The sequence below is a fragment of the Anabrus simplex genome, chromosome 7 (assembly GCF_040414725.1).
Source record: "Anabrus simplex isolate iqAnaSimp1 chromosome 7, ASM4041472v1, whole genome shotgun sequence".
Lineage (NCBI taxonomy): Eukaryota > Metazoa > Arthropoda > Insecta > Orthoptera > Tettigoniidae > Anabrus > Anabrus simplex.
This window is the reverse complement of record NC_090271.1, coordinates 6,356,261-6,382,428: the sequence shown is the minus strand read 5'-3', so window position 1 is coordinate 6,382,428 and position 26,168 is coordinate 6,356,261. Positions and strand designations below refer to the sequence as shown.

At 39.0% G+C, this 26,168-nt stretch overlaps 1 protein-coding gene across 2 annotated transcripts in view; it reads left to right on the top strand.

Moving 5' to 3' along the window:
- The window catches only part of LOC136877202 (mitochondrial fission regulator 2), a 168,333-nt gene extending 143,279 nt beyond the window's left edge, over positions 1–25,054 (top strand). The window contains exons 4-6 of one of the 2 annotated variants that reach the window (XM_067151018.2): positions 5,556–5,676; positions 16,405–16,639; positions 24,858–25,054. In XM_067151018.2, the coding sequence (XP_067007119.2) occupies positions 5,556–5,676; positions 16,405–16,639; positions 24,858–24,972 (471 nt within the window). In that variant the 3' untranslated portion in view covers positions 24,973–25,054. The remainder of the gene's footprint in view (positions 1–5,555; positions 5,677–16,404; positions 16,640–24,857) is intronic. The other variant, XM_067151019.2, reaches the window with a different exon arrangement.
- The last annotated feature ends 1,114 nt before the right edge of the window (positions 25,055–26,168 follow it).

The following is a 26,168-nucleotide window of genomic DNA, read 5'->3' as shown; positions in this document are numbered from 1 at the left end:
AACTTATGTTGGATGTCACATTTGAACTTTTAAACAAGAACAGCTTGTTCACTCCAATATGACCTAATGTTCTTGTATTCCAGTGCAAACTGTTATAAAAATATTGTTTTAGAATAATCCTAGAAAGCATCCCCTCAGAGCTCTGACTTGGAGTTAGAATTCATGGCTGACGATGCCTGCAATGACAGGCGAAACATACCATGCTTAAACTTAATATGATGACAATGTTATAATCCTAAAGACTTTACTAGTATTGAATAGGTGGTTTCAATAAATTAATTCTTTAACATTTAATAATTGAACTTCAATAGGGTCAAAATGAAAGTAATCACTTGAAAGACTCCTGATTTTTGACATGTTTCCCGCCTCTCGATTATTCTATTATTTCTTCTGATTTTAGCTTATTTGTTGGTGAACTTCAAACATTTGTTTTCAAATCCCTCTATTTCAACATTGTATGGCAGTGGCCAGATATTCTTTGCTCATTGCCGCTTTCAAATGAAATATCGACGTTTATTAATACGAGAAATATGCGTGAATGTGCGATGTTTATAGAAACGTCTATATCGCGACGCGTATAGCGATTGTAAATCATTCTCGCGTGCTATGTTCGTGTTCATTCACATCAGTCTAGTCGATTCTAGAGACTAGTCGCTAGATTTGGAGCCTATTTTAGTAATTTAGTGACAGAATTTCAGAGATAGCGCCTAGTGATTTTCTAGAGATTTTAGGAGCCATTTGGAGACAATTCTGGCGAGTTTTAATTTTTTACTTGATCAGAACAGCATTGCGCTTGGCATAATTGCGTGGGTGCCTGATGCAATATACTAATCCATGCATTTGCTAAGTAATAGCATCTAAGTGCATGACTGATTCACACATGTAGGGCAAGATTTCATTCTACACTAGTGTCCAAAAGTTAAGCATAATCACTAAATGAGGCCATACCGCCTGGTGGGAATGTCAGACGGAATGCTGAACAAATGGAAGGTGACTCACACACACACAACATGTCCAGAAAGTTGTGTCAGAAAGGTTCTGATAGCTAACTAACTAACTAACTAACAAAACTTGGCAATGTCTTCCACAACCAAATATGCTGGTAATGGGGTGTATGGTTACCCCTAACGGCCACACATGCTTCGCAGTAAATGTCCATGCTTAAAAGTGATGGAGCTTAATTTTAGCACAAAGTAATTGACAAAGCCAATAGCTGATTTTAAACATGCCTATATACAAAAGATATTGTGTGTAGCCATTCCAAAGCCTGGATAAAGTGTGATGGGAGTCAGTCGTCCTAAACACAACTGATGGTCACGCACAGTCAGTGTAACACTTTGCCCGCATGGAGCTGGCCTCGCCCTGTGGGTGGTGGCGGCAGAATAACACCCACATTATCCCCTGCCTGTTGTAAGAGGTGACTAAAGGGGGCCCCAGGGGTTCTGAACTCGGGAGAGTGGGGTGGTGACCATGGGGCCCTTAACGGAGTCCTGGCATTGCTTCCATTTACTTGTGCCAGGCTCCTCACTTTCATCTGTACTATCCGACCTCCCTTGGTCAACTCTTGTTCTTTTTTGACCCGGAAGCTATTACGTTGCGAGGGCTAGAGAGCCTTTCACTTTCACGCCCTGTTACTAAATTACTAAAATAGGCTCCAAATCTAGCGACTGGTCTCTAGAATCGACTAGACTGTATTTACATTTCTCCCTGATTCTATTTACACTAGTTACATATTTACTCTCCAATCAACGATGAATCTTCTGGATTTCATAGCAACTCTTCAAAGTTTTTGGAGATGGCAAATTGTTTTCAAATAAGCGAAAATATCACCACTTTCTTTATATTTTTTTAACTGTTCTCCCCAGTCTGTCATCTAGAGCGATGTAAGTGGTCTTTCTTTGTTTACCTTCCGTATTGAGATGGGTCCTTTTCAGTGCACATGCAGAGCTCTCTGCTTCTTTCCTAAAACATTTGATGAGGCCTTTGATTCGAGGATTTGGTCTTCCAAGTTCGGCGTTAATTTTGTTGTGCCGTATCCCGACAGAGTTGGTGGTTCGATGACGCCTGCCGTAACAACTCCAAATCTCGACTGGATCTTCTTCATTCTCCATCCACCTTTCTACGAAATAGTCCAAAAATGCAGAAAGTTTTTCATTGTCAGGTACTCTGGAATGTATGTCCAATCAGCCATGGGAAACATCCTCAGGTCGAAGAAATGCTAAAGAAGCACACGTGCTGATGATCATTCTCACTTCTTAGTTCTTCATATACTCACAAGCAAGTCCCAAATATTGAACATTTCTCCAGATGCACTTTCCCATATGGAAGTAGCATCCTTTTAACTCTACTGCTGGAAATACAACTGTAATGGCCAAAATCGTTGCCGATTCAAAATCGACTGTCACTCTCGCTAGATTCCACTCTGGTATGGGCTCAATAAGAAGGCGAAAAAGCCGAATATATACAGTATATGTTTCTTTTCTTTTGTTTGGCAAGAGAGCAAATACAACTGGAAATATATTTGTTTCGTTTTTTGAGCTTCCAGTGTCTACATGAATGATATAAATTTGCGAAAATTGTTTACTGCAACTTTTAAAAGTTCCATCAATAAAAATATCTTGCTTACTTCTCAAAGCTTCTTTTCCTAAAGTTCCACTAAAAATAGTAAGTCGCTCGCCAGTGTTGTCGTCTTTCAAAAGAAAACTACTCCCATCTGTCATGGTAAGCAATTACATTTCCAGAATGACTTCTTCAGATGATTCCGCTTCTCGTTGATTACCTTGCTATTTGGCTCTGTGACGATATAATGCACTCTTTGTAACTTGCTGTGCTGGTATTTCGGTTACGAAATCATATCCCTTCTTGTGGAGATTACCCATTTGTTCACAGTATATTTTAGAAACTGGCGTGTCCTCCTCGCGTGCTCTCTTTTTCGCCTGATTGAGGGCTTTTTATACTTCTAAGCGAGCTTCATCAGGAGGTCCACATTGATGCTCGCTTGAATACAGCACTTCACCACGTTGGCTCTTGATTGATCCTCGGCAACGTGCCGATCTCTTCTTTGTACAGCACCAAATTACAGATTCATCTTCTTTTGTCCTTTTAACATTGTACGAGTAACCTTGGTAGTGGTCGCACGGCTTCCCATGATTGTTCGTTGAAACTTCCATATCAAGCACAACTAGAATGCATGACCAGAACACTATGACACTCGGAGCGAAAATGAGAGGAAGTAAGGCTAGTGCAGGGATAGTCCTGTGGAATTTCCCGGGAGGGAGCCAGACAGTGAGTGAGTCACGCTCAGTTGTAAACAGCTAATGGACTGGGGGTGATTGTCACACATTTTAAGCTGGGAGCGATTGTCACTGGGGGCGATTGACACATATTCGTAACAAAACATACCATAGTATTTCTGTATAGTGCAAAATATGTAGAATAAGCAGTTTTCACCAATTGTTCCTGATTTTTCCTGATTTTCTTATTAGTTTTGTAAAGTTGGCAGGTATGTAATAGTTAAGTCTAAAAAATTAATCGTTTTGTTATGTTCAGATACAAGGGTGAATTTAATATTAGAGTCAATGTCGTTAAGAAGAAGTGTAGATACTGCGTTGGTCGATTTTTCATTTAAAATTACTAAAGTGTCATCAACATATGTGGCCCAAAAGAGGATGTTAGAAAAATTATTATTATTAACTAGCTGACCCAACAGACGTCGTTCTGTCAAAAATAAATGACAATGGAACAAACTCAAATTTAGTGTGTACTGCACGCAAAAATCAGAGTAATGCAAATGACGAATCATCAACATCAAATGAGTTAATTTTCTACTGCTACCAAAAGTTCGTAACAAACTACTGGAAAAACGTATTTTCTTTACCTGCAATAATAATATATTGATTGTGAATAAGTAAATCCTGAAATAGGTCACAAAATATCACTACACAGAAATAACCCTGATTGACTGTAACGTATATAGGAACTGTTCAGCAGGTCTTCAAATCCCTCACAGAGCCATAATTATCCCCCGTTGGAAATCAAAGTAATTTGATAAGTTGATGGCGTGAAGATAATGTGGGAAAACTTACTGCTCTTTCTTCGTAGGAAATAACTATCATAGAAAACACTGATTCCAATCAACACTATGAAGATATTATTCATTGTAAAGCTTTAAGGTACATGATATTTTTTGTTTGATTACCTGGCGCGTAAACAAACAAAGTTGATGGTTTTGCAACACGGGAACAGGCAACATACAATTGGCCATGCGAGAAACATGGGTTTTCAAGATTAATGCCGCAAAATGAAATGAAAATGGCGTATGGCTTTTAGTGCCGGGGAAACACTCAATGACTGCCCCTGGGATTTATTTATGGTCATAGCAAAAGCGACCCGCACTGGAAACTGCAGTCGTTTAAATTCAAATGGTATGTCAGTCGGAATCATAGGAATGCGTGGTATCAAAACATCTTCTCCTTTATTCTTCCCCGTTAGAAAAGTTGCTTTGATCATGTTGTTCAGTAATATTTTCATCGCTAGCCGTGTGCCGTTACAAAGACACAGTTGGTTGATATTTCGCAACATTATGACCAGTGATCCGACATATAATTGAAGAATGTGAGGCGGCAATCCTGGCAAATGCAGCGAGTTCAAAAATTCGGGTGAATACTTGACGACATCATCTTGGTTAGTAGCAGAATCAACTGATTTGCATGTCCTCAATTTACCGGCAATTTCATTTTGAATTTTGAAATGTAATTCATTTACATCCATGTTTTTGGCAGCAAATATAGCTCGTTCGCTCAACCAAATTTGATCTGTGTAATTTTGAGCAATGTTTGCGAACACCTCTTGAATGAGTTCGGTTTTGGATTCAGTAAACTGACAAAAATTGTCAGGAAAAGTAATGCAGCCAGTCAGAATGTCTGAAGGGAATTTGCCATTGCCAGTGTCAATGAAAAAAATGAAATGGCGTATGGCTTTTAGTGCCGAGAGTGTCCGAGGACATGTTCGGCTCGCCAGGTGCAGGTCTGCGCTTCGTGATGAGGATGAAATGATGATGAAGATGACACATACACCCAGCTCCCATGCCAGCGAAATTAACCAATGATGGTTAAAATTCCCGACCCTGCCGGGAATCGAACTCAGGTCCCCTGTGACCAAAGGCCAGCACGCTAAGCACTTAGCCATGGAGCCGGACACCAATGTCAATTAGTTGTTTTGAAAATATCTCTCCAGATGGATTATTTTGCAACTCGACATGCATATTCTGGCTTAAATTTAGTATCTTGACGTGTTTTCCCAAAACTGATGACTTTAAACATGCATTAACTTCATCAGCTGGCGTTGACCGTGGAATCACTGGCAGTGTTTGAGGAAAATCTCCTGCTAACAAAATCATCGCTCCACCAAATAGGTTTTGATTGTTCCTCAGATCTTGCATGGTTCGGTCTAATGCTTCCAAAGATTTTTTATGTGCCATGGTGCATTCATTCCACACTATCAAATTACATTGCTGCAAAACCTTTGCCATTGCAGAGTTCTTTGGTATGTTGCAGGTCGGAGTTTCGTTGCTTTGCATATTCAACAGCAATTTTAGCACTGAATGGGCTGTTCGGCCGCCTTCCAACAATGTAGCTGCAGTACCTAATGAAGCAAGTGCGAATGCAATTTCATTGTGTGAGTGAATTGTTGCTAAAATCATTGAAATTAAGAAAGTTTTTCCTGTACCCCCGTGAGCGTCCAAGAAGTAAATCCCTCCATTTCCATCATTTATAACTTTCATTAGAGTATCAAATACATACTTTTGTTGTTGGTTCAACAGCGGAAGATTTATTCAAACTGATTCTCTTAAAGCACCGAGATCGTACAGTTTTTCACGGTGCAACTCTTGATTAAAAGCGTTGTGCATTTCCTCACTGATTTGTAAATTTGTGCAGTCCGATTAGACTGAAAATTGGCTTGGCCTGCAGCACTTCGAGTTCTTCGATCGAAGTTGCTCCGCCCGCGTCTTATAGGTGGCATGAGTCTTGAAATGAGTATACTGTGTATGGAAGCACACACAAAATAAACCAATCAACCAAAGAAATCGATGAACTTGTTTGTTAAGAAGCGAAGATTTAAAAACAATCAGGGTAGACAAAGGTCTCTAACTACGACACTGCGTGCGACTGTCTGGAGAGCGTATGCGCGAAACCAAAACCCAAGGAGACATTCCTCCTGTCACAAACTGAGAACTAAGCGAGATAAGAACTTGGGGTTTGTTTTAAAAATAACTTCCTTATCTGAAGACCATTTGTCTCGCTTTGACCCCCCATGCAAATTCAATAGCAAAGAAGTTGGGCAGCAACTGACTTTTTTGTGCCCGTACATAAAAATCTTTGAACATGACTGAAAAGAAACACAAATAATGCATGTTCTAATCATTTAAATTTAAAAACAAACTTATCTACGTCGAGCTGAAATGTTCCTTTACCAGCAGTGAAAAAATTACAAATATAGTGAATATAAAATAGGAGTTATGACATGATAAGTTCTATGCAATGAAGATTTTGCATTTGAGGTAACATTCCATTATATTCACATTTTCATACTCAGTTATTTTGTAAACTTTTTTTTGTTAACGGCATCAAATGCGGCTTGAAATTTTGTACATAATCCGATATTCACCCATTTTAACCGATAACATTCAGATTATGTAGATGTTGATTCCCATAGGGAACCTAAAATATTTTTCCCGAATGAGTAAATTTATAATACCAATATAATGGTCCGTTATTGGACATTATAAATTTTCCAGCTAACTCATTCTTGGTTGCCTGCTTTTCGCCCTCGTGCTAAGTCCCAACTGACGAGCCTAACTTAGCACACGAGGGCGAAACGCAGGCAACCAAGAATGAGTTAGCTGGAAAATTTATAATGTCCAATAACGGACCATTATATTGGTATTATAACATTCAGATTTACGGACATTTGGCAAACGTGCTGGATTAGAGGAGGACAGCACTAAGCGCAAACGTGGGAGAAGGAAAGAGAGACGAACAGTTTGAATGGAAAAAGGGAAATGAGGCTTTTACAGTTTTTCCTGGCATTTTTTCCAATTGTTCTCTTCGTAAAAACCTTACTCGGACTTCGACGAATATTTGAAAAACAAGAATTAGCCGAATTGGTCCATCTTCTTAGCAACACATTTAGCGATTCATTTTTATTTATGAAATTTTTGTTTTTTCTACCCTGTTGGTAAATGGTGTTACCAAAGGTGAAAAAATTATTGTTGACAACCAATTTTAAGATGGACACAAAGTCCTGAATTTCTAGCTTACTCAGATGACTGAATTTATTTAAGTTGGGGAACTTATGGGGAATAATTTGGAAATTGGAATACTGGAATATATATTTACGATGTCAAAAGAATGGAGAGAAATATTTGGTTGGATGTCAAAGTTCTTTAGTTTGTGAATTAATTCAGAAGTGTTTCTGATAGATTTATTGGATAAAAATCGGTAATTTTTAAATAATTTTTGGATGTATTTAGAAGTATTATATAAGGGACTGGGTCTGTAATTGATTATTGGGCAGATCAGAATGTTAGTTTTATGAATTTTGGGAAGGGCTTCGTTCATGTTTAATAATAGTTTAGTTTTTCCTTGATCTGTGAAGAGAAAAGGTGTTTTTTAAGGTTTGTTTAAGCAGACGTTGGATTTTATGGGTCGGGTCTTTTTCAACTATAGAGAAAGAAGTATTGTTGAAGAAATCTTTAGTTTTAGCTATGTAGTCAGATTTGTCCATTAAGACAGTGGGGTTACATTTATCAGATTTGGTAATGAGGTCATTGTCATTAATTTTCTTTTTAAGATTTAAAATATGTTTATTGTCATTAATTAAATCCTTATTATTATGATTGGGGGAAGTGTTTTTGTTATTATTAATGATTTTTTCAAGTTTTCTTTTTACGTCTTATCTGATATATATATCAGTGATATGTGTAAAGAAGTGAAATCAGAGATAAGGCTGTTTGCAGATGATGTTATTTTGTATACAGTAATAAATAAATTACAAGATTGTGAGCGGCTGCAGGGTGACCTCGATAGTGTTGCGAGATGTACAGTGGGCAATGGTATGATGATAAACGGGGTTAAAAGTCAGGTTGTGAGTTTCACAAATAGGAAAAGTCCTCTCAGTTTTAATTACTGTGTTGATGGGGTGAAAGTTCCTTTTGGAGATCATTGTAAGTACCTAGGTGTTAATATAAGAAAAGACCTTCATTGGGGTAATCACATAAATATGATTGTTAATAAATGGTACAGATCTCTGCACATGGTTATGAGGGTATTTAAGGGTTGTAGTAAGGATGTAAAGGAGTGAGCGTGTAAGTCTCTGGTAAGACCCCAACTAGAGTATGGTTCCAGTGTATGGGACCCTCACCAGGATTACTTGATTCAAGAACTGGAAAAAATCCAAAGAAAAGCAGCTCGATTTGTTCTGGGTGATTTCCGAGAAAAGAGTAGCGTTACAAAAATGTTGCAAAGTTTGGGCTGGGAAGACTTGGGAGAGAGGAGACAAGCTGCTCAATTAAGTGGTATGTTCCGAGCTGTCAGTGGAGAGATGGCTTGGGAGGACATCAGTGGACGAATAAGTTTGAGTGGTGTCTTTAAAAGTAGGAAAGATCACAATATGAAGATAAAGTTGCAATTCAAGAGGACAAATTGGTGCAAATATTCGTTTATAGGAAGGGGAGTTAGGGATTGGAATAACTTACCAAGGGAAATGTTCAATAATTTTCCAATTTTTTTGCGATCATTTAAGAAAAGACTAGGAAAACAACAGATAGGGAATCTGCCACCTGGGCGACTGCCCTAAATGCAGATCAGTAATGATTGATTTTTCTGTCGGCATTTTCTTAATGGCTATTTCAAATTCAATTACTAAATTGGTGACTGTATTGAGAGTATTGAGATTGGGCCAATTGTGTTTGAGGCCTTTAGAGAGAATTAAGTTTTCATAAGCATTCAAAATTGTTTTAGATAAATTAACAATAGGAGGATGGAATTGTTCCATGCTTGCAAAAGGTGTTTTATTATTCTTGACATGATTTTTATGGGGCGAAGAATGGTTTAGATTGTTAAGCTTTTTCTCGAGGGTTTGTTGTTTTATTGATAATTCGTAAAATCGTCGGCTCGTTGTCGGCTGTAATTCAATCAGAGTATATATAACTTCTTCCTGCATACACTGACCAGTTCAACTCAGTTTGTGGATGTGTTTACGATGACTAAACAGACCAATCCGAGCATAAAACATACGCCCACACAAATCACACTGAATGGATGAAGGAGGGCGGGGTTGTCGCTTGGCCTCTTGATGTCTGCAGCATTCTCTTTCAAACAAGATGACAGCGGTGGATGTAGTGTTCCGCCACAGTGAGCGGTCCACAGCACATTCTTCCCATGTCTGTATATCTATACCAGTTGTCTTCATGATGTGTTTCAGCTGGTCCTTAAAACCCTAAAGAGGGGCTCCATGAGGTCTACTGCCGGAGCGAAGTTCACCATAAAGAATTTGGCGGGGAAGCCTTGGTATCACCCATGCGGTGAACATTGCCTAACCATCTCAGTTGATGAGGGATGATTGTCGCCGAAATGCTATTTAGCTGCGCTTTGTCCCTCTTCCCCTGGTGTTTGTAGGGGTTTGCTTGCGCGGGGTGCTTTGCGGGTCCTCCGTGGGTCCCGGCTTGTTGTCATGGTGTCCTTGCGCCGAATCAATAACTGCCTTCCCTCTCTGGTATGTACAACAGATGAGAAATTTATTTACATATCTACGTATTAAATTAATAAATTTCATTGTTTGTCCGTATTGAACCAAGATTACAACTTTTATTATAATTTAGATCCACCTTATTCAGTACATAAAAACTGTTGTTTAGATGAAAATTACAACATATATTTCAATCAGAACTAGTTTCGACGCCCCATTGCGTCATCATCAGCTGATATAAGTTCTTGGAAAATTTGGCAATCACATAAGTTTATCTACGTCAAATTGAACACAATTTAAAACCATATTAACAACTTAAAAACTGTGTTACGATTATACTGTCTCAAAGTCCATATTTTCTATTCTATAAGTCCGAGACTTGCGAGTCATAAAACATAAATTGATGAAAACATATGCAAACCGGTTTGCTCACTTATAAAATAACATGGATTTAAAAGAACAACAACTTAAGACTATTTGTGTACAATGTCATTCATTTGTCAAGAACCAAAATGTTCAGTGTCTTCAGTTGTTATACTTTGACCTCATCATCATCATTGATCATCTCCAGTTGCCCAGGTGAGGTGTATGAGCCCTCTCCATCTTTCTCTCGCAATCATCTCCCAATCTCATTCTCTCTCCTTGACATCTTTCCTCGCCAGATCGGTTCATTTTCCTCTGGGTCTGCCCACTGGTCCTTTTCCTCTTGCTTATCTTTCATATTCTCTTCTTGAAGTCCTGCTTACGCTCACATCCTTCTTACATGGCCAGATCACTTCAGTCTTGCTTTCTGGATCCTCTCAAACTTTTTCATTCCCGAACTTGTCCTTCCTGGTCTTCTGTATCACGGTGCATAGGAACTTCATTTCTGCAGCTTGCGGTTTTGACTTGCCTTGGCTTGTTAACGTGGTAGTTTCCAAGCTTTACCTGAGGATGTGTGATACTTGTTTATCCCCCAGCAATTGTCTTAGTTGCTGGTAAAATTGAGTTGCCTTGCTGATTCGACTGTCCACCTCATATTTTGCAAGTTTTTCTTTTGATACTTTGACATAAGCCTCAAATTTTCTTTAAATAAAGCAAAGAGGATACTGTTATTATCAGCGTATGGCAAGGAAATTATATACATAATGTACAATAAAAAATAAAAAAAAACATTGATTCACTTCAGTCATTAGTGTTATCTGTTATCATAACTGAATGTCCAACTTTTGAATCCACTGTTGGTGGTAGGAAGTCTTCCAATCTACCAGGATAAGCCCATAGTTGACACTCGCTTACAATGTGGAGAATGGTCTGGCGAGGTGCTTCACAATCACATTCCACTTGTAGAGAGAATTCCTGCACCTTTCCATGATCTGTCCTGATCCTGTTCACTCTGGACCAAGTTGCATGCGGCAGTTGGGATCCGTTAGCAAATTTTTTCCCCTCTGAAGATGTTATGCAGAGGCAAGTCAGTAGAGTTATTCCAGCGATCTTTCAACTCCTTCAAAGCGTTGAAGTTGAAGGACATCTTCAGAGCAGCATCACAAAGGGGTGGATGTGTGGAGACCAAGAGCTGGTATGTTGTCTAGAACAAGTAGCAGAGGATTCTTGCAGATCTGCTTGTACTCTGGAACAAGAGCACTGGATCTTTGTAAGTCAGGTGGCATTATTCCAGACAACAGCGGGAGCGAGTGAACTGGAGTTGATCTGATGATGCATGCTGGTATACAATTGGGGGTCAGTATACTTCGTATGCGGTCTATTAAGCCACAGTGGAGAAAACCAGTGCTATGGCTGAAGAGCGCAGGATGTTTGCAGTAGATCCCCAAGTAGTACCAGTAAGCTTCTGAATAATATTGTTTTGGGTTTTCAGTTTCTTTGACAAGTTCAAAAGATGTTGCTTGAATGATAAAGTTGTCATTACCCTGCAGGTGCCCCTCGGGCAACAGCAATAGGTAGCCAGGCTATCAAATTATGTCAAAGAGGATACTAATTGATAGTAACGTGACTTCTCCACTCTTCCACACATCTATCATAGCATTTTCAATCAAAATAACCTTCGAACAATGCAGTCCGCTGTGCACTGCAAAAATATTGTTGCCCACTTGACTGTGTACATTTCACTCTGCACAGTGCAACACGGATTGAAGACAGATCGAAGCACTATGGATCTCATTTTTGCCATAAGAATGCTTACAGAAAAATACTATGAACATAGGGAAATAATCTTGTGATTACATTTTTGGATATTGAAAAGGCCTATGACATTGTTCCTCAGAACAAGATCTGGGAATACCTGGAAGACCTCAAGGTGCCAAAGTAGCCGACTGACAAAGTGAAAATGCTCTACCAGAATTGCTACAGCTGTGTTCAGATAGGCAATGGACGATCAGAATGGTTTGAGACAAAGAGTGGTGTCCAACAAGGAAGTGCCCGATCACCGCTCTTGTTCTATCAAGAAAATGGGTGGCAGACCAAATGTCCTGGTATTTGCTGATTATGTGCAGTAATGGGGATAAACAGAAGCTGAAGTTGAGAAAAAAACTGACCGAACAGAACAATATGTTCAATAAATCTGAGATGAAGATAAGCAAAACAAAGACCATCAACAGGAACCTCTTTTTGTAAGGAGCAAAACTAGAATCAGTTTATCACTTCAAGTACCTGGGAAGCAGAATCTCCAAAGACAGCACTGTCAAGCAGAAACCAATCAATGAATATTCAAGATAAATTTAAATATTATAATTAAGCGGTCCGCGTATTCAATACAATATATCATTTATTATATCTAGTACATGTTTCGTCCCCTACGGGACATCATCAGCTAATAATAAATTAACATTAATATATCAGAAATAAATATTAAAATTGGAAAGCCACCTTAACATTTTTGACATTTAAAATAAGATCTTTTAAATTTTGTTAAAATTGTAAGTCATAAGACAGATAAAACAGTTAAATTGTCCATATTTCTCTTGTTGATGTTCTTGGAAAATACCAGTTTTGCTTATAAAATCTTAAAATATCATTTGTTGTAAATAGCACACTTGATTTGTATCTCTTGGTAAAAGATTTGTTGAAATTTAATAAGCATTCCTTAGATGGTATAATAAAATTTAAATGCTTCAGAATTTAAAGTCAGATCGGGGCCGTGATGGTAAAGTTCTGTGTGGTAATGGATATAATTTTATTCCTTATTATTCCGCTCCACACTTCCCGCTCAGCGTAGCAACTACCAGTACAGTAAAACCTCCCCATAACGGACACCTTCGGGACCGAAAAATATGTCCGTTATGAAGGGGTGTCCGCCCGCGAGAGGTTATGACACCGGTACCATTAAACATAAGTTGGAACACAATAACCCATGTATTGTATGTGTTAACAATTCTCGCAAGTGTACCTTTAATTGTATACTGTATACAGTATTGAACAATATACTGCACTGTACTCACATGTGAAAGTTGTACATGGGCTGCTGCAGCTGCGATGCACTGTATTAAAGAGACAAACACACTTCTATGTAAACCTCTATTGAGCACACTGTACACTATTACAGTTCACCATGTTAAAATTAAGAAGAACGTATGAGTTTTTGAAACTCAATCTCTAGCACAGTACAGTAAAACATTAACACTTAAAAAAATCCTTAATGTTCGTTTGTTTTGTCCATTTCAGTTTAGCAATGTTTTCACTATGTGTAATTAAATCCTGGGTCTAATTTACACCTTTTTCATCGTTTTGTTTATAATAAAATTCTTTCAGCCGCTTAACAAAGCCGAGAGCCTCACTGTACGAAGTTATTGGCAGCACATTCATTTCCGTATTTTCTTCAAAGTCGTCATTAGCATCACCTTCACTCCCGCTTTCGTCAAAATCTTCATTTTTGTCCTTCATCCCTTGGATTGACTGAAGAATCGTTTTCGTGTCTCCATTCTCACGCTCTGTTGGAATATCTGAATCAATTTCGATATAGGTGTTCATTTGTACACTGTAACCTGCTGCATTAATCAATTCTTGTGTTGTTTCCATGCTGTCAGGAAGGGTATCCGATTCTATTTCGGGATGTCCACCACTAGCGGGAAACCCAGCTTTCAGAAAGCAGTTACGAATTGTTGAGGCCGTGACGTTTTTCCATGCATTGGTTATCCATGAAATTGCTTGGAGAACATTCAGCCCCTTTGTCAGTGTTTGAAGGGTTACTTCATTCCCGTTATGTTCTGATACTTTGTGCTTCATCACAAACTGTCTGTACATAACCTTGCAGTTCTAGGTCACTCCTTGGTCAAGCGGCTGAAAAACTGATGTTACATTTGGTGGGAGAAAGACGATCTTCACATTCTGCAACTTAATTGTATCCGGATGCGATGCTGCGTTATCGAGGTATAATAATACTTTTCGCTCCTGGCGTATCATTTTTCTGTCCAATTGTCCTAACCACTCTGTCATTATTCTCTGGTCATCCATGCTTTCCTATTCGCTTTCCATTCAATGCCAAACTTCGTAACGTGCATATTTTTAAAACACCTTGGTTTTACAGCTTTTCCTATCACAAGGGGCTCCTCCCGTTCTCCACTTATACTTGCACATAACAAGACCGTAAGACGTTCTTTCGCAACTTTACCACCAGTAAAACGATTTCCTTTGAAACGCAAAATTTTGTCGGGTAAAGCACGAAAAAATAATCCAGTTTGATCGGCATTCAAAATATTTTCCGGAGCATACCCGTCTATGATTGAAGGTGTTTTTTCTTGCCTGCCAGGTGTCAACAATCTCCATATTAACACTGGATGATTCTCCGCAAATCACTCTGAAGTTGATACCATGTCGCTTTCTGAATCTTTCTAGCCAGCTATTCGAGGCTTTGAAATCTCCAATTCCTAATTCTGTTGCGAATTCTAACGCTTTTGCTTGTATCATTGTCCTGACACCGGGACATTCTGACTTCTTATTTTAGCGAACCACTTTAGCGTTGCCTTGTCAATGAGAGCTCCACTACCACTTTGAAACAGTTTAATGCGTTGTTCGTTGCTATTTAAATGCCATTCCTTTACTAGTTCCTCTTGCTTTTTCACAATTTCAGCTGCCTGTGTCTTTTCAATCTTAAACACTTCGGACAGTTTACGCAAACCACACTTCTCACGTTTATGATAGTCTATTATGCCTACCTTTTCTTTTAAAGTTAAAAACTTCCTCGGAGACAGGTTTACACACACTTACTAACGTAAAATTGAACACATCAAAAGCCCACGAGTCAATGAAAAGTAACTTGACAGTGAAGGTACGAATTCCAGCGCTGTCGAGCATGTCAGATCACACAACTTCCGGAAGTGATAGCGTAGCTTAGTGTTGCCTTCCAAGAATGAGTATAGCCAGGATCAAAAGTTACGGTGTCTGTGATTCTTGGAAGTACCGGCTGTGCAAAAAGTAAGCAAATATATACTGTACAGGACACAAATACAGAATTTTTTGAAAAAAAAGTGTCCGTTAGGAGAGGTTTAATTGGAGTTTCTCGTGGCTATGGTGTGTCCGCGTCCGTAATAAAGGGTGTCCGTATAAGAGGGGTAAATTACTCATACACAACATGGCATTTAATTACGGACCTAGAAAATCGTCCGCCAATGAGGGGTGTCCGCCGGTGAGAGGTGTCCGTTAAGACAGGTTTTACTGTACTTGTTTTAAAGCAGATGCACACTTACCTCGGTAGAAGTGAGTCCTTCTCCGCACATCGGGGTCAATAATAAGGAATAAAATTATATCCATTACCACACAGAACTTTACCATCACGGCCCCGATCTGACTTTAAATTCTGAAGCATTTAAATTTTATTATACCATCTAAGGAATGCTTATTAAGTTTCAACAAATCTTTTACCAAGAGATACAAATCAAGTGTGCTATTTACAACAAATGATATTTTAAGATTTTATAAGCAAAACTGGTATTTTCCAAGAACATCTACAAGAGAAATATGGACAATTTAACTGTTTTATTTGTCTTATGACTTACAATTTTAACAAAATTTCAAAGATCTTATTTTAAATGTCAAAAATTTTAAGGTGTCTTTCCAATTTTAATATTTATTTCTGATATATTAATGTTAATTTATTATTAGCTGATGATGTCCCTTAGGGGACGAAACATGTACTAGATATAATAAATGATATATTGTATTAAATAGGTGGACCGCTTAATTATAATATTTAAGTTTATCTTGAATATTCATTGATTGATTATAGTGAATACGGGATTAGTATTACTTGAAATGAAGCTCTTAAAGCTTATCACTTGTAAAGCAGAAACCAGTCACAATCAAGTCAGAAATCTATTCTGGGACTGCAAAATGCCACAAAAGACAGAAACATCACCTACATTTCACATATGGCTTCTAAACAATGACTACAGCAGAATGCAGGCAACAGAAATGAGATTCATTAGAGCTACGAACAAAGTATTGCCAGGTACAGCACATTATGAGAATGACCGTACTGTCCAGGGGAAAGGCCAAGACACAGGGTGGAGGGGAGAGGTCTATTCTATCATGTCTGATAATGTTCCACAGTCAAGCTTTCCTAACTTATGAATGCTCTGTATTTTTAGATCCCTCCTAGATTTACCAGTTGGTAACAATGTAGGGTGTTCATTATTTGATAGATACTTTAATTTATCCTCATGATAGGTTGGAGCAATGAAGAAGAGAAGAATGAACAGGCAGTGCCATCTCGACCGCCGCCGCCACCTCCGCCACCGCCTCTACCACCACCACCACCATTGCCTACTTGTACTGTACGGAGTTCAGTTAAAATGGATATTTCAAAGAAAAGGACTGAATTAAAAGACACGCGAGCTGGACTGATGTCGCTTGGAGAAGTGGTTAAAGATATAAGCAAAGTAAAGCTGCGTCATGTTGAACGGTGAGTATGGTATTTATTTATTCTTTTGGTACTTGTTCAACGTCACACTAACACATCAAAGGCTTTTGGCAGCGGAAGGTTCAGAAAGAGTAGCCTGGTGTGAAAATGGGAAACTACAGAAATTCATCTTCAGAGCTGCAGGCGGTGTGATTCTAACCCACCATCTCCCCAATGCAAGCTCATAGTTGCGTGCCCCTAACCGCACAATGAGAGTATTGTATTTTACTTGTTTTCACTGGCCGTATGTGTCCACAGCGTCGGCTCTTCTGATCTGTGGGGAGTATTTCTGGGCATTGGGGATGTTGAGTGTTCTGCACATGCCATTTGAGCTGCCACTACCAACTGAGTTGGCTCTTGCGCAGTTTCTCGCATGTGCTCATTACGTACTTGGTGGGTTCAAGTAACAACCGCATTTCCTAATCGTGTTCCTTCTGCCGTGCCCAGCATTCAAAGTCATACATAAGGGCAGCTCTAACAAGCGTTCTTGTAAGCTTTATGGGCATCCATCTCTTACGTATTACCGTATTTCTCCAAATCCAAGACGACCCACCCCACTTTTTCCTTCAAAAAAATTAAATCAGGCTTAAAAAATGCTTTGTAAAATGATATGAATACCTTTCTTGTACAGTACGCATTATTAGACTATGTTTGTCTTCACGCCAACGCCGAACGTCAGCTTTAGTTATGCCGTACTTTTTTTGCGGCTGCAAAATTAATCTTTATTTCCATGGGTTTAATAACCATTAACTTAAAATTCACATCATGATATCAAAGAGATCCCATTGATAATTTGCTGGCAATACTTGTTCCATGTATCATGTATCTCTACAATACGATCCATCACGAAAATATTCCTGCTGTCTATGAAACTGTTACTTTTACTCAGCATGAGGTACAACGGGCTGCTGCTACACGCACGTTTTGCTTGCCGGGCTCAACCAACTTCAAAGGCTAGTAATGTACAGGCCTAATAAAGGTCAAGAAACGAGTTTATTGCGCCGTTGTATGACCGTTCTGCCCTTGTGTTTTTTGTGCACATTTCTTGTACAGTATGCAACGCGAAATATTGGCTTCAGTTAGGCCGTATTTTCTTCCAGCTGCACAATTATTCTTTATTTCCGCATGCTTAATTACCATTAACTTAAAATAGGCAACATCATATCGACAAGACCCCGTTGAAAACTTGTTGGCAATACCTGTTCCACGTATTTTTACAATACAACAATTCATCACGAAAATATTCCTGCTGTCTATTAAATTTAATTTTACTAAGCATCAGGTACAGTAGACGCATTATAACTCTTCACCGAGTAGCAGTGGCCTTTCTAAGAATTCGAAGGCTCGCATGTTTTGATGCCATTCTGCGGAGTTGAGAAACTTTTTTGTAGAGGGTGGTAGCTGTCAGGTCACAAATGCAAAACGAATCTTGATTTTTCACATAAGATTCTGAGAAAAGAAGTCTATGTACTGCACTGCACTGCTATGTGCAGTGACACCCTCCCAAATGTGTGAAATGAATTTGATGCCTCTATAGTTCCCACATGGACATGGTGCTGTCATAGTCGCAGTTCTCTGCCAGGTTTCGGTATGTTACCACAGGAATTGACTTCCATTTTTTTGTTAAGATCTTGAGCAGGTCGGGAGCTGACTGTGGGCATTGTGGTTTTACCTGCAGTTGGCGTTCAACTCATCCTAAAGGTGTTCGATGCTATAAATATTGAGGTACTGGGCAGGCCAGTCCTGTTCTTCAACTGCCATTTTATCGGACCTTGCCTTTAACAGATGCCCCTTTATATTCTGGGCCATTATCATGTTGAAACAGAAGTGGGCCCCTCTCCATATTATGAGAAGTGCAGAATTGTCTAGATTGATTGCTTTTAGCACTTCCTGATTGGGAACTAGAGGGCCTGTTTACCGTCCCATACTGTGATGTCCAACTTCATTGAGAAAGGTGATGTTCACATGGCATCCTATCCGTTAGATTGCCAGATAGCACTAACCTCCACTCCTCAGGAGTCCACTAGCTCATCCCTCAATTGGTGCAGAAAGGAAGGGAGAACAAACATAACGCATCATAGATTAAATAAAGCACATCAAGACTTAGCTTGAACCAGGTGCAAGTAAACGGAAGCTTCAACTGAATACAACAATTAAGGACATGCCATCTTCTCAGAAATTAAACGAGAACAACACACAAGCTTTAAGAAAATACTGGTTAAACTGGGTACAATTAAGAAAATAAAATGATTTTCAACTTGAACTAAATGTTGGAATGAGTTGGACTTGAGATGGGGTGCAGGTGCAGGTCTTTGAACAGGAAGCTGTGGAGCAGTGGCAGCTGGTGCACCCCTCCCCCCACCCTTGCTTTTTCAAAAACGCTTAACATAATTTCACACTGTAATTGACGTACAAATGTAGTGAAGACAAAACTTATGGTTGTGTGCTATTCAGTTATACAATGTTATCTTTACTATTTTTGCTGTAAACATTTGGCTTCTCTATTTTCAAAGATATGGCAAAATCTTTGAGACCATGGCTGCTGTCCAACAGCCTCAGTAGGTAGTGTGCGGGAGGAGCCTGGAAGGACGCTATAGGCTTATCAGGGGAAGGAAGTTGTTCTGTCTGGTACGATATCGCCAACTACTTCACAATGTCATCATCGTCTCCCCCCCCCAACATCTTACATTAACTGTTGTATTTTACAAAACAATGAATTCCATTACATTGATTACTGAAACAATTCAGTTCTACAGAGAAGGTAAAATAGAGATTAAAAATGTAGCCATAAGATGACAGGTTGGTCAAATTGTTTAATGCGTCTTCATGCTTTGCGTGTGCACTGTTTATTTGTTATTGCGAATGTCATTATTGTCATTTATAATCAGTGAAACAGGGCTGTGCCTTAGTAGCTGTTAGCCTGTTAATGTGTGTGTAAGTGTTCAGTACGGTAGCATTCTAGTTTGTTTAGTTTGTTTATTTATTTATTCCTGACTTACAGGGCTCACTGCCCTCTCCTACACATAACAGTAAGATATAGTAATTCTACTGGGAGCAGATACACTAAGACTAGGTTACAAATCAGTATAGCAGTTAGTGTGACAATACTACTACTACTAATAATAATAATAATGACTGAAGTGCATAATAGATAAAACGACACCCATTCACTCAACATACACACAGTGACTCACACATCTCTGTTATATGTTCCCAGGAAAAACTTTCGGCAGGCAGATTTGAATTTTTGAGAGGAAGTAATGTACTTGGATGTCTATTGGGGGTGTATTCCAGAGTCTCGACGCAGTAACTAAAAAGGAATGATTGTAGGAATTAGTTCGATTTAGTAGAATTTCAAGTAGGGAACCGGAATGGATAATAATTTCATGGAATGAGGAAAGAAAATGAAAATTAGAAGATAGGTAAGTAGGAGTGTTTGCCGAGAGTACTTGGTTTAAATAGTGCTTAGTTTAAATGGCCATGTAAATTCTACCTTGAGTATTTAAGTCTTGTGTTATTATCTTCACTTATGTGTTTAGTGTTTATCTGTCTAGTGTTACGGTCCTAATTTAAGAAGACAAAGAAGATGAATTCTGTAAGTAGCATTTTAAGTATTGGCAGGAACATTGGCTAGAATTAAAGAAATTACGGCCTCCTTGGCTGAATTTACAGTCCCCGGCCAAATTAATAGACTCAGTCACATTTTCTTTCATTTATACAGTTTGAAGCACCGTGGAAGTCTAGTACATGCTCAAAGAGGAGTAATTTTGATTCCATAGGTATTTACAGTTGGTAATATGACTTTAACATGTGCATTATGTTAGTCAGTTGTTTTTTGGACTGCTGATGTGCAACTGTTGACAGCTTGGCAATATTTGGCGCCAAATAGGTAATTCCTTACAAGTGTTTCCACAGTGTTTTTGTCATCACAATAACTGGGAGGTAAGTTGTACTGCTTGGTTTACTTTATTCTTTATACAAGAGTTAATGATTTAGGAATATTAAACTTAAAAAAAAAACAGAGAAACGTTGGTAATATAACAACATTTTGATTTTTTTAGGTTACGATGTCTGGTGATATAACCCCTCAAAAGAGGGCACAGATAAAGATCCTCATTGAGACAGGAACGTATTCCCAGCGTGAGATTGGTAACAAAGTTGGTGTTTCACAATCCACAGTGAAACGCATTGCTAAGAAACTGGCTTTTGGTGAGGACTTGAATGTGGCAGGAAACCTCTCTTTACTGAGCGTAGTGAACGATGCCTTGCAAACATTTGCAAAAGAAACCGACATTCTACGGTGAAAATGGTAAAAACTGAACTAGAAGCGTCTGGGGTACATGTTTCAGAAAGAACAACGCGGCGGAAACTGAAGGAATTGGACTTCATGGCTCATAGGTCATGTAAAATACCAAGGCTTACTCCTTGTATGATGGCTAAGAGATTGAAATGGGCCAGGGAATACAAGGATCATGGTATAAACTACTGGAAATCGGTAGGTAATAACATATAATATTTATCAAAGGGTGCTAAAGACGATTTTGAGGTTAGGTGAAGTATTTACAAATTTCTCTATTTTTTCAGGTATGCTTCAGTGATGAGTCAACTTTTGAAGTTCTTTCCCAGAAGGCAGCATTTGTTCGTCGCAGGTCAGATGAGAAATACCATCCAGACTGTCTTTCCCTGACAGTCAAACACCCAGATAAGATAATGGTGTGGTCAGTAATTAGCGGGGAAGGAGTAGGACCTCTTTATTTTGTCGATGGTATTATGCGCCAAGACCAGTATAAGGAAGTTTTGCGCACTCGGCTACTGCCACAGATACGCAAATGGTTCCCTGACGGAAAAAATGTGACTTTTATGCAGGACGGAGCACCTTGCCACACAGCCAAATCAGTTAAAGAGTTCCCGAAGAAAGAAAATGTACCTTTATTGTCATGGCCAGGGAATTCTCCGGATATGAATCCAATTGAAAATGTACGGGAGGTGGTCAAGAGAGAAATAGCAAAAGAAACGATCACAACAAAAAGCAGACTCATTGAAAAACTAAAAGAAGTTTGGCATCATCATCCACTAATAAGAGACTGTTCAAAGCTGTGTTGAAAGCATGCCCAAGAGGATTAAAGCACTAATAGATGCAAAAGGTGGACCTACAAAATATTGAAATTGTGTACATATGAAGGAAAGTGTACTTAACACCTAAAATTTTGTGAAAGAAAGTTAAAAGAGTGTCTGTACATAGTCAATAAACATCCATTCTGTAAATAACTGTAATAAATAAGTTGTAATTCTAATAAATTTAGTAATTAATGAAAAAAAATGAAAAAGTAGTACTGAGTCTATTAATTTGGCCGGGGACTGTAGATATTGCACAAGAAAAGAATGTTTAATATGCATAAACTAGGAAATTCAGTCCATTGCATTATAAGTACGCTGACTGGCTGTGTAGATGTGAAATAAGGAATGGGTTCTTTGTTCTTCTTATTTGGCAATGCATGTCGTTGATCCTGCATTCCTATTAACACTTTGACTACTAGGAAGTAGCCAGGGCATTTAAACTTCCAGCCCAGTCATTTTTAAAAGTCCAGTCCTGCCTTCTGCACTGTGGAACAAAAATATTTACTGCTCCTTTATTACACTTTGAAATAATGTGAAAATTAGAACATGCCTGCGGAAGGAATTCTAGTATGATTTTAAGCTGTGATATCTGATGTCACATGCTCCAGGGTGCAGAGGGATGCTGCACTTCCTGCAGTACCACCTTGTGACGCATACTTTTTTCTTCTCGAGACAAACTCTACATCTTCTTGTTGGGTAAGGGTCAGTTTTTAGTGGTAGAAACTTTAGCAGAACATGTTCATTCAATTTTCCATCCAGACATGATGAGGGATCTTTAACTGGTGCCTGGCCTGGTGAATGGTATGCGGGTGCTAGTGATGACGTGTCGGAGAGAGCTGGAGAGGCTGTTCTTACCTGGGTCGGGGCTGAGACTGGGACGTGGCAGGAGGATTATGACCTTCAAGATAGTTTCTGGAAACTGTCTGTATGAACTGTAGATAGGTAATTTTTGTCTGGGTATTGGACTTCTGGAAGAGACAGAAAGAACTGAAGAGGGTGCAGTGTAGTAAATAGAAGAAAACCTTTTTCGGCCATTTTCAAGTTTTTCTCAGAAGGGATATAGAGCAAGGTATTGGTCAGCTGTGTCTATTCCATGCATGTGCTGATTGTAATCTGCAATGGATACTGGCTTTATTGTTCTTCTGCTGAACTTTGAAGTCACTTCGACCATTTCAGCAGAATGCATGGATGAAATCATTGTGATTATTTTCTTGTCCATCCAAAAAAAAAGAAGAATTTCCCCATCACGTTGAATGTCATTTTCCCTCTTTTCAAGGATTTTTGTTGGTCCTTAAGGTCCTTTGGTACTCCCCTGTTTTGCCTGATTGTCCAACAAATGGTAGTATTCTGTTCACGTAGGGTTTTTGCAAGGGCAACACTGTTGTAATAATTATCCATGTAAACAGAATACCCTGGGCCTAAATATGGACTGAGAAGTTCAAGGACAGTACTGTTTGTGTCATAAATAAGCAATTTGCAAATATACCCAGGTTTTGATTCACACACCATCCTAACCATAATGCCACACTTACTTATTTTAGATGGATTGTAAACTCGAAAAGTACCCGGCCTCTCCAAGCAAGCATGCTCTCATCTAAATCGATCGGGACTGTACACCACTGAAAACTGATCCGAAAGTTTTTCTAATACTGGCCTGATTTTATAGAGCCTGTCTGCACTGTTTACATAGTTACTGCTGTCGCTAAAATGTACAAACATCATGATACTTTCGAACCTGTTCCTGGACATTGTCTTGGAAAATACAGGCGTTGAAAACATGGTATCATCGGTCCAGTCCATTTTTAGATCCGGCTTCTGTATAATTCAGGTAACTAACATCAAACCGATAAACTGTTTAATGCAAGTATGAAGAATGAGATTTCCACCTAATCAATACTGTTGACATAGGTTTCCAAGTTTGATAGATGGACGTGGTGCACTACTGATAGCCTGCTGTCTGCTCACATACATACGCAAAAAAGTGTCACTGATAAATTTATTTACAAATTATATTACATCTTCACTGTTTGGTACCTCTACATTTAGGCTACATTTCCTAAAAACTTGGGTAACAGGGGAGAATGGCTCGGAGAGGTGTCAGATAGAGGAACACTGGTATTTCAACATTATTGTGCACTGTTGTTTCGTCCTCATCACTTTCACTATCTAAATCTGGGATTAGTTCATCACCAGAATCATCATTATAAATCATTTCAACAGTCTCTTTAACAGATATAAACTTACTGCTCGCCATACTGTGTCTTGCTAGTGGCACTAACACAACAACACTCCCTGTGTGTGGGAGAGACAGGTGAAGAATACACCCACAGTATCCCCTGCCTGTTGTAAGAGGCGACCAAGTGATGATCGAATTAGAACCATGAGACTACTTGTAATTCGAATGACCACGCAGGGAACACCATGGGTCGCCTTTACTCGTGATTAGTAGCAACAGTGTGTGAATCAGGGTGGGTTTTACAGTACCTGTGATGATTACCACTATATGGGCAACATTATGGGTCTGTCTTGCCTCTGATTAGTACCCACTATGTGAGGAACACCGTAGGTTTGTGTTGCCTGTAAATGGCGCCACAATGTGAGAAAACGCCATAGGTTTGTATTACAGGTGCGAATTACATTACATGTGAGTTGTACCATAATGTGTGGAATACCGCGAGTCTATACTGTTTTTGGTTAGTACTGCAAGATGACATATACCATGGTTCTACTTTCCTAGCGATAAGTACCATTATGATGGGCCGATGACCTGGATTTTGGACCCCTTTAGACTACAAGCTTCATCAATTCAGTATTGTGCTTTAGAAGCAGTCCCTTGTTCAGTACTACTATTGTTTAACGCTAGTTTCTGGGAATGTGAGGCATTGCGAGTCGGATTCACTGATTGTTTCAAGTTCATATCCATCCATTCATTCTTCGTCCTCACGTTTTGAATTCTGGTCATTGGAGGATTTTGTACTTTTAAATTCTCATTACATTTCGTCTCATTTTGTACCATTAGGGGCCAATGACCTAGATGTTAGGCCCCTTTAAACAAAAAACATCATCATAAACTGGAAACAAAGCATTGTGTTGTCTCTTCCAGGACTTCGACTGGGAGCCCCATTCGTCAAGCTCGTCCTCAGAATGATCCCAGAGATGTTCTTGCTGCTGTTTTAAGAAGGATCAACTCAGCCACACAGATGGACTTGACAGATTGAGTTACAGCAAGTTGATTGAACCTTTGCTTTCAAAATAATGTAACTGATGACTCTCAATGAATATGAAATATTATTCTAAGAATAATAATGTAATTAATTTTTACTTGTACCATGACGAATAGAATACCTAGTGTGATCACTCCACTCTCTTAATATTGTCGTTGGTGGCCCCACCACAGCAACATGTGCATGAAGTCATGGTAACAATGTTAACGCCTATCGAGGGAATTTGTTTGTTTCAACATTTTCCTAAGCTCTGTATTAATATCTGTGCAGTGCGTTGTGTGTACAATCACCTGGTTTTCTATTATTTCCACAAAAAGTCGTACTGTTTCCTTCTTGGTTGTCTGATGGTAGATGATTTTTCATACTGCCAAAGAAAATAATCTGTTTGCTAAGTGGCCAAGTGTTATTCTGCGGAAAGATAAGCAATTGTCAGCCAAAATCAGAGTATGTGACCTGCAATTTTCGGCATATTTAATTAACTTATAAAGGCAGACCGTTTCGTTGTGAACGGTAAAAACGAAACTTCCTCGTGTGAGGAAACCAGGAGCGGTGCTTCATATTTTTTCTAAATTTACCGAAATTCCTATCCGCTGAGGTAACATCGTGAAAGGCACACAGTAGGAAAAGCAATGAAGACAGTATCAAGAGGATAAGGAACAAGAATCATGAGGCGAGAGCAACAGCGATGGTAACAGTGAGGTCAACCTAGATGTAGTCAAATTCACGGCCAGTCTAGTTCTCTTACCGATGCCCAAAAGCCAATAGTGTCTCTCAAAAGGCGACTAAGGAATGCAGCACATAATTTAATGCGAGCTGAATGTCTCTTTCTTCAGTCAAAGCTAGGATTAATTTCCTACAGGGGAAGATTAAGAACATGGAATGTTTTATGTACTCTGTTTAGAAAGTATTTTTTTAAGTACGTAAAGCACAATATTGCTTTCGCTTTTCATAATGTTCCATTTTATCTCGTGTGTTCTTTTATTGAAATCCAAACATACTTCTTCGGTGGGACTGAGAATATTATTTACAACTGACGGTATTATTCATAAGTCTAAACAATTGGGTGTTATTATTTGCTTCTCAGTGTAGCCTGCACTAAAACAGCTGATCTGACTATGTACCGTTGGCGATTGGCTCCACTAGCACAGCTCTGCGGGAGTGCACTTGAACTCTGTGAGTAATCTCACTAG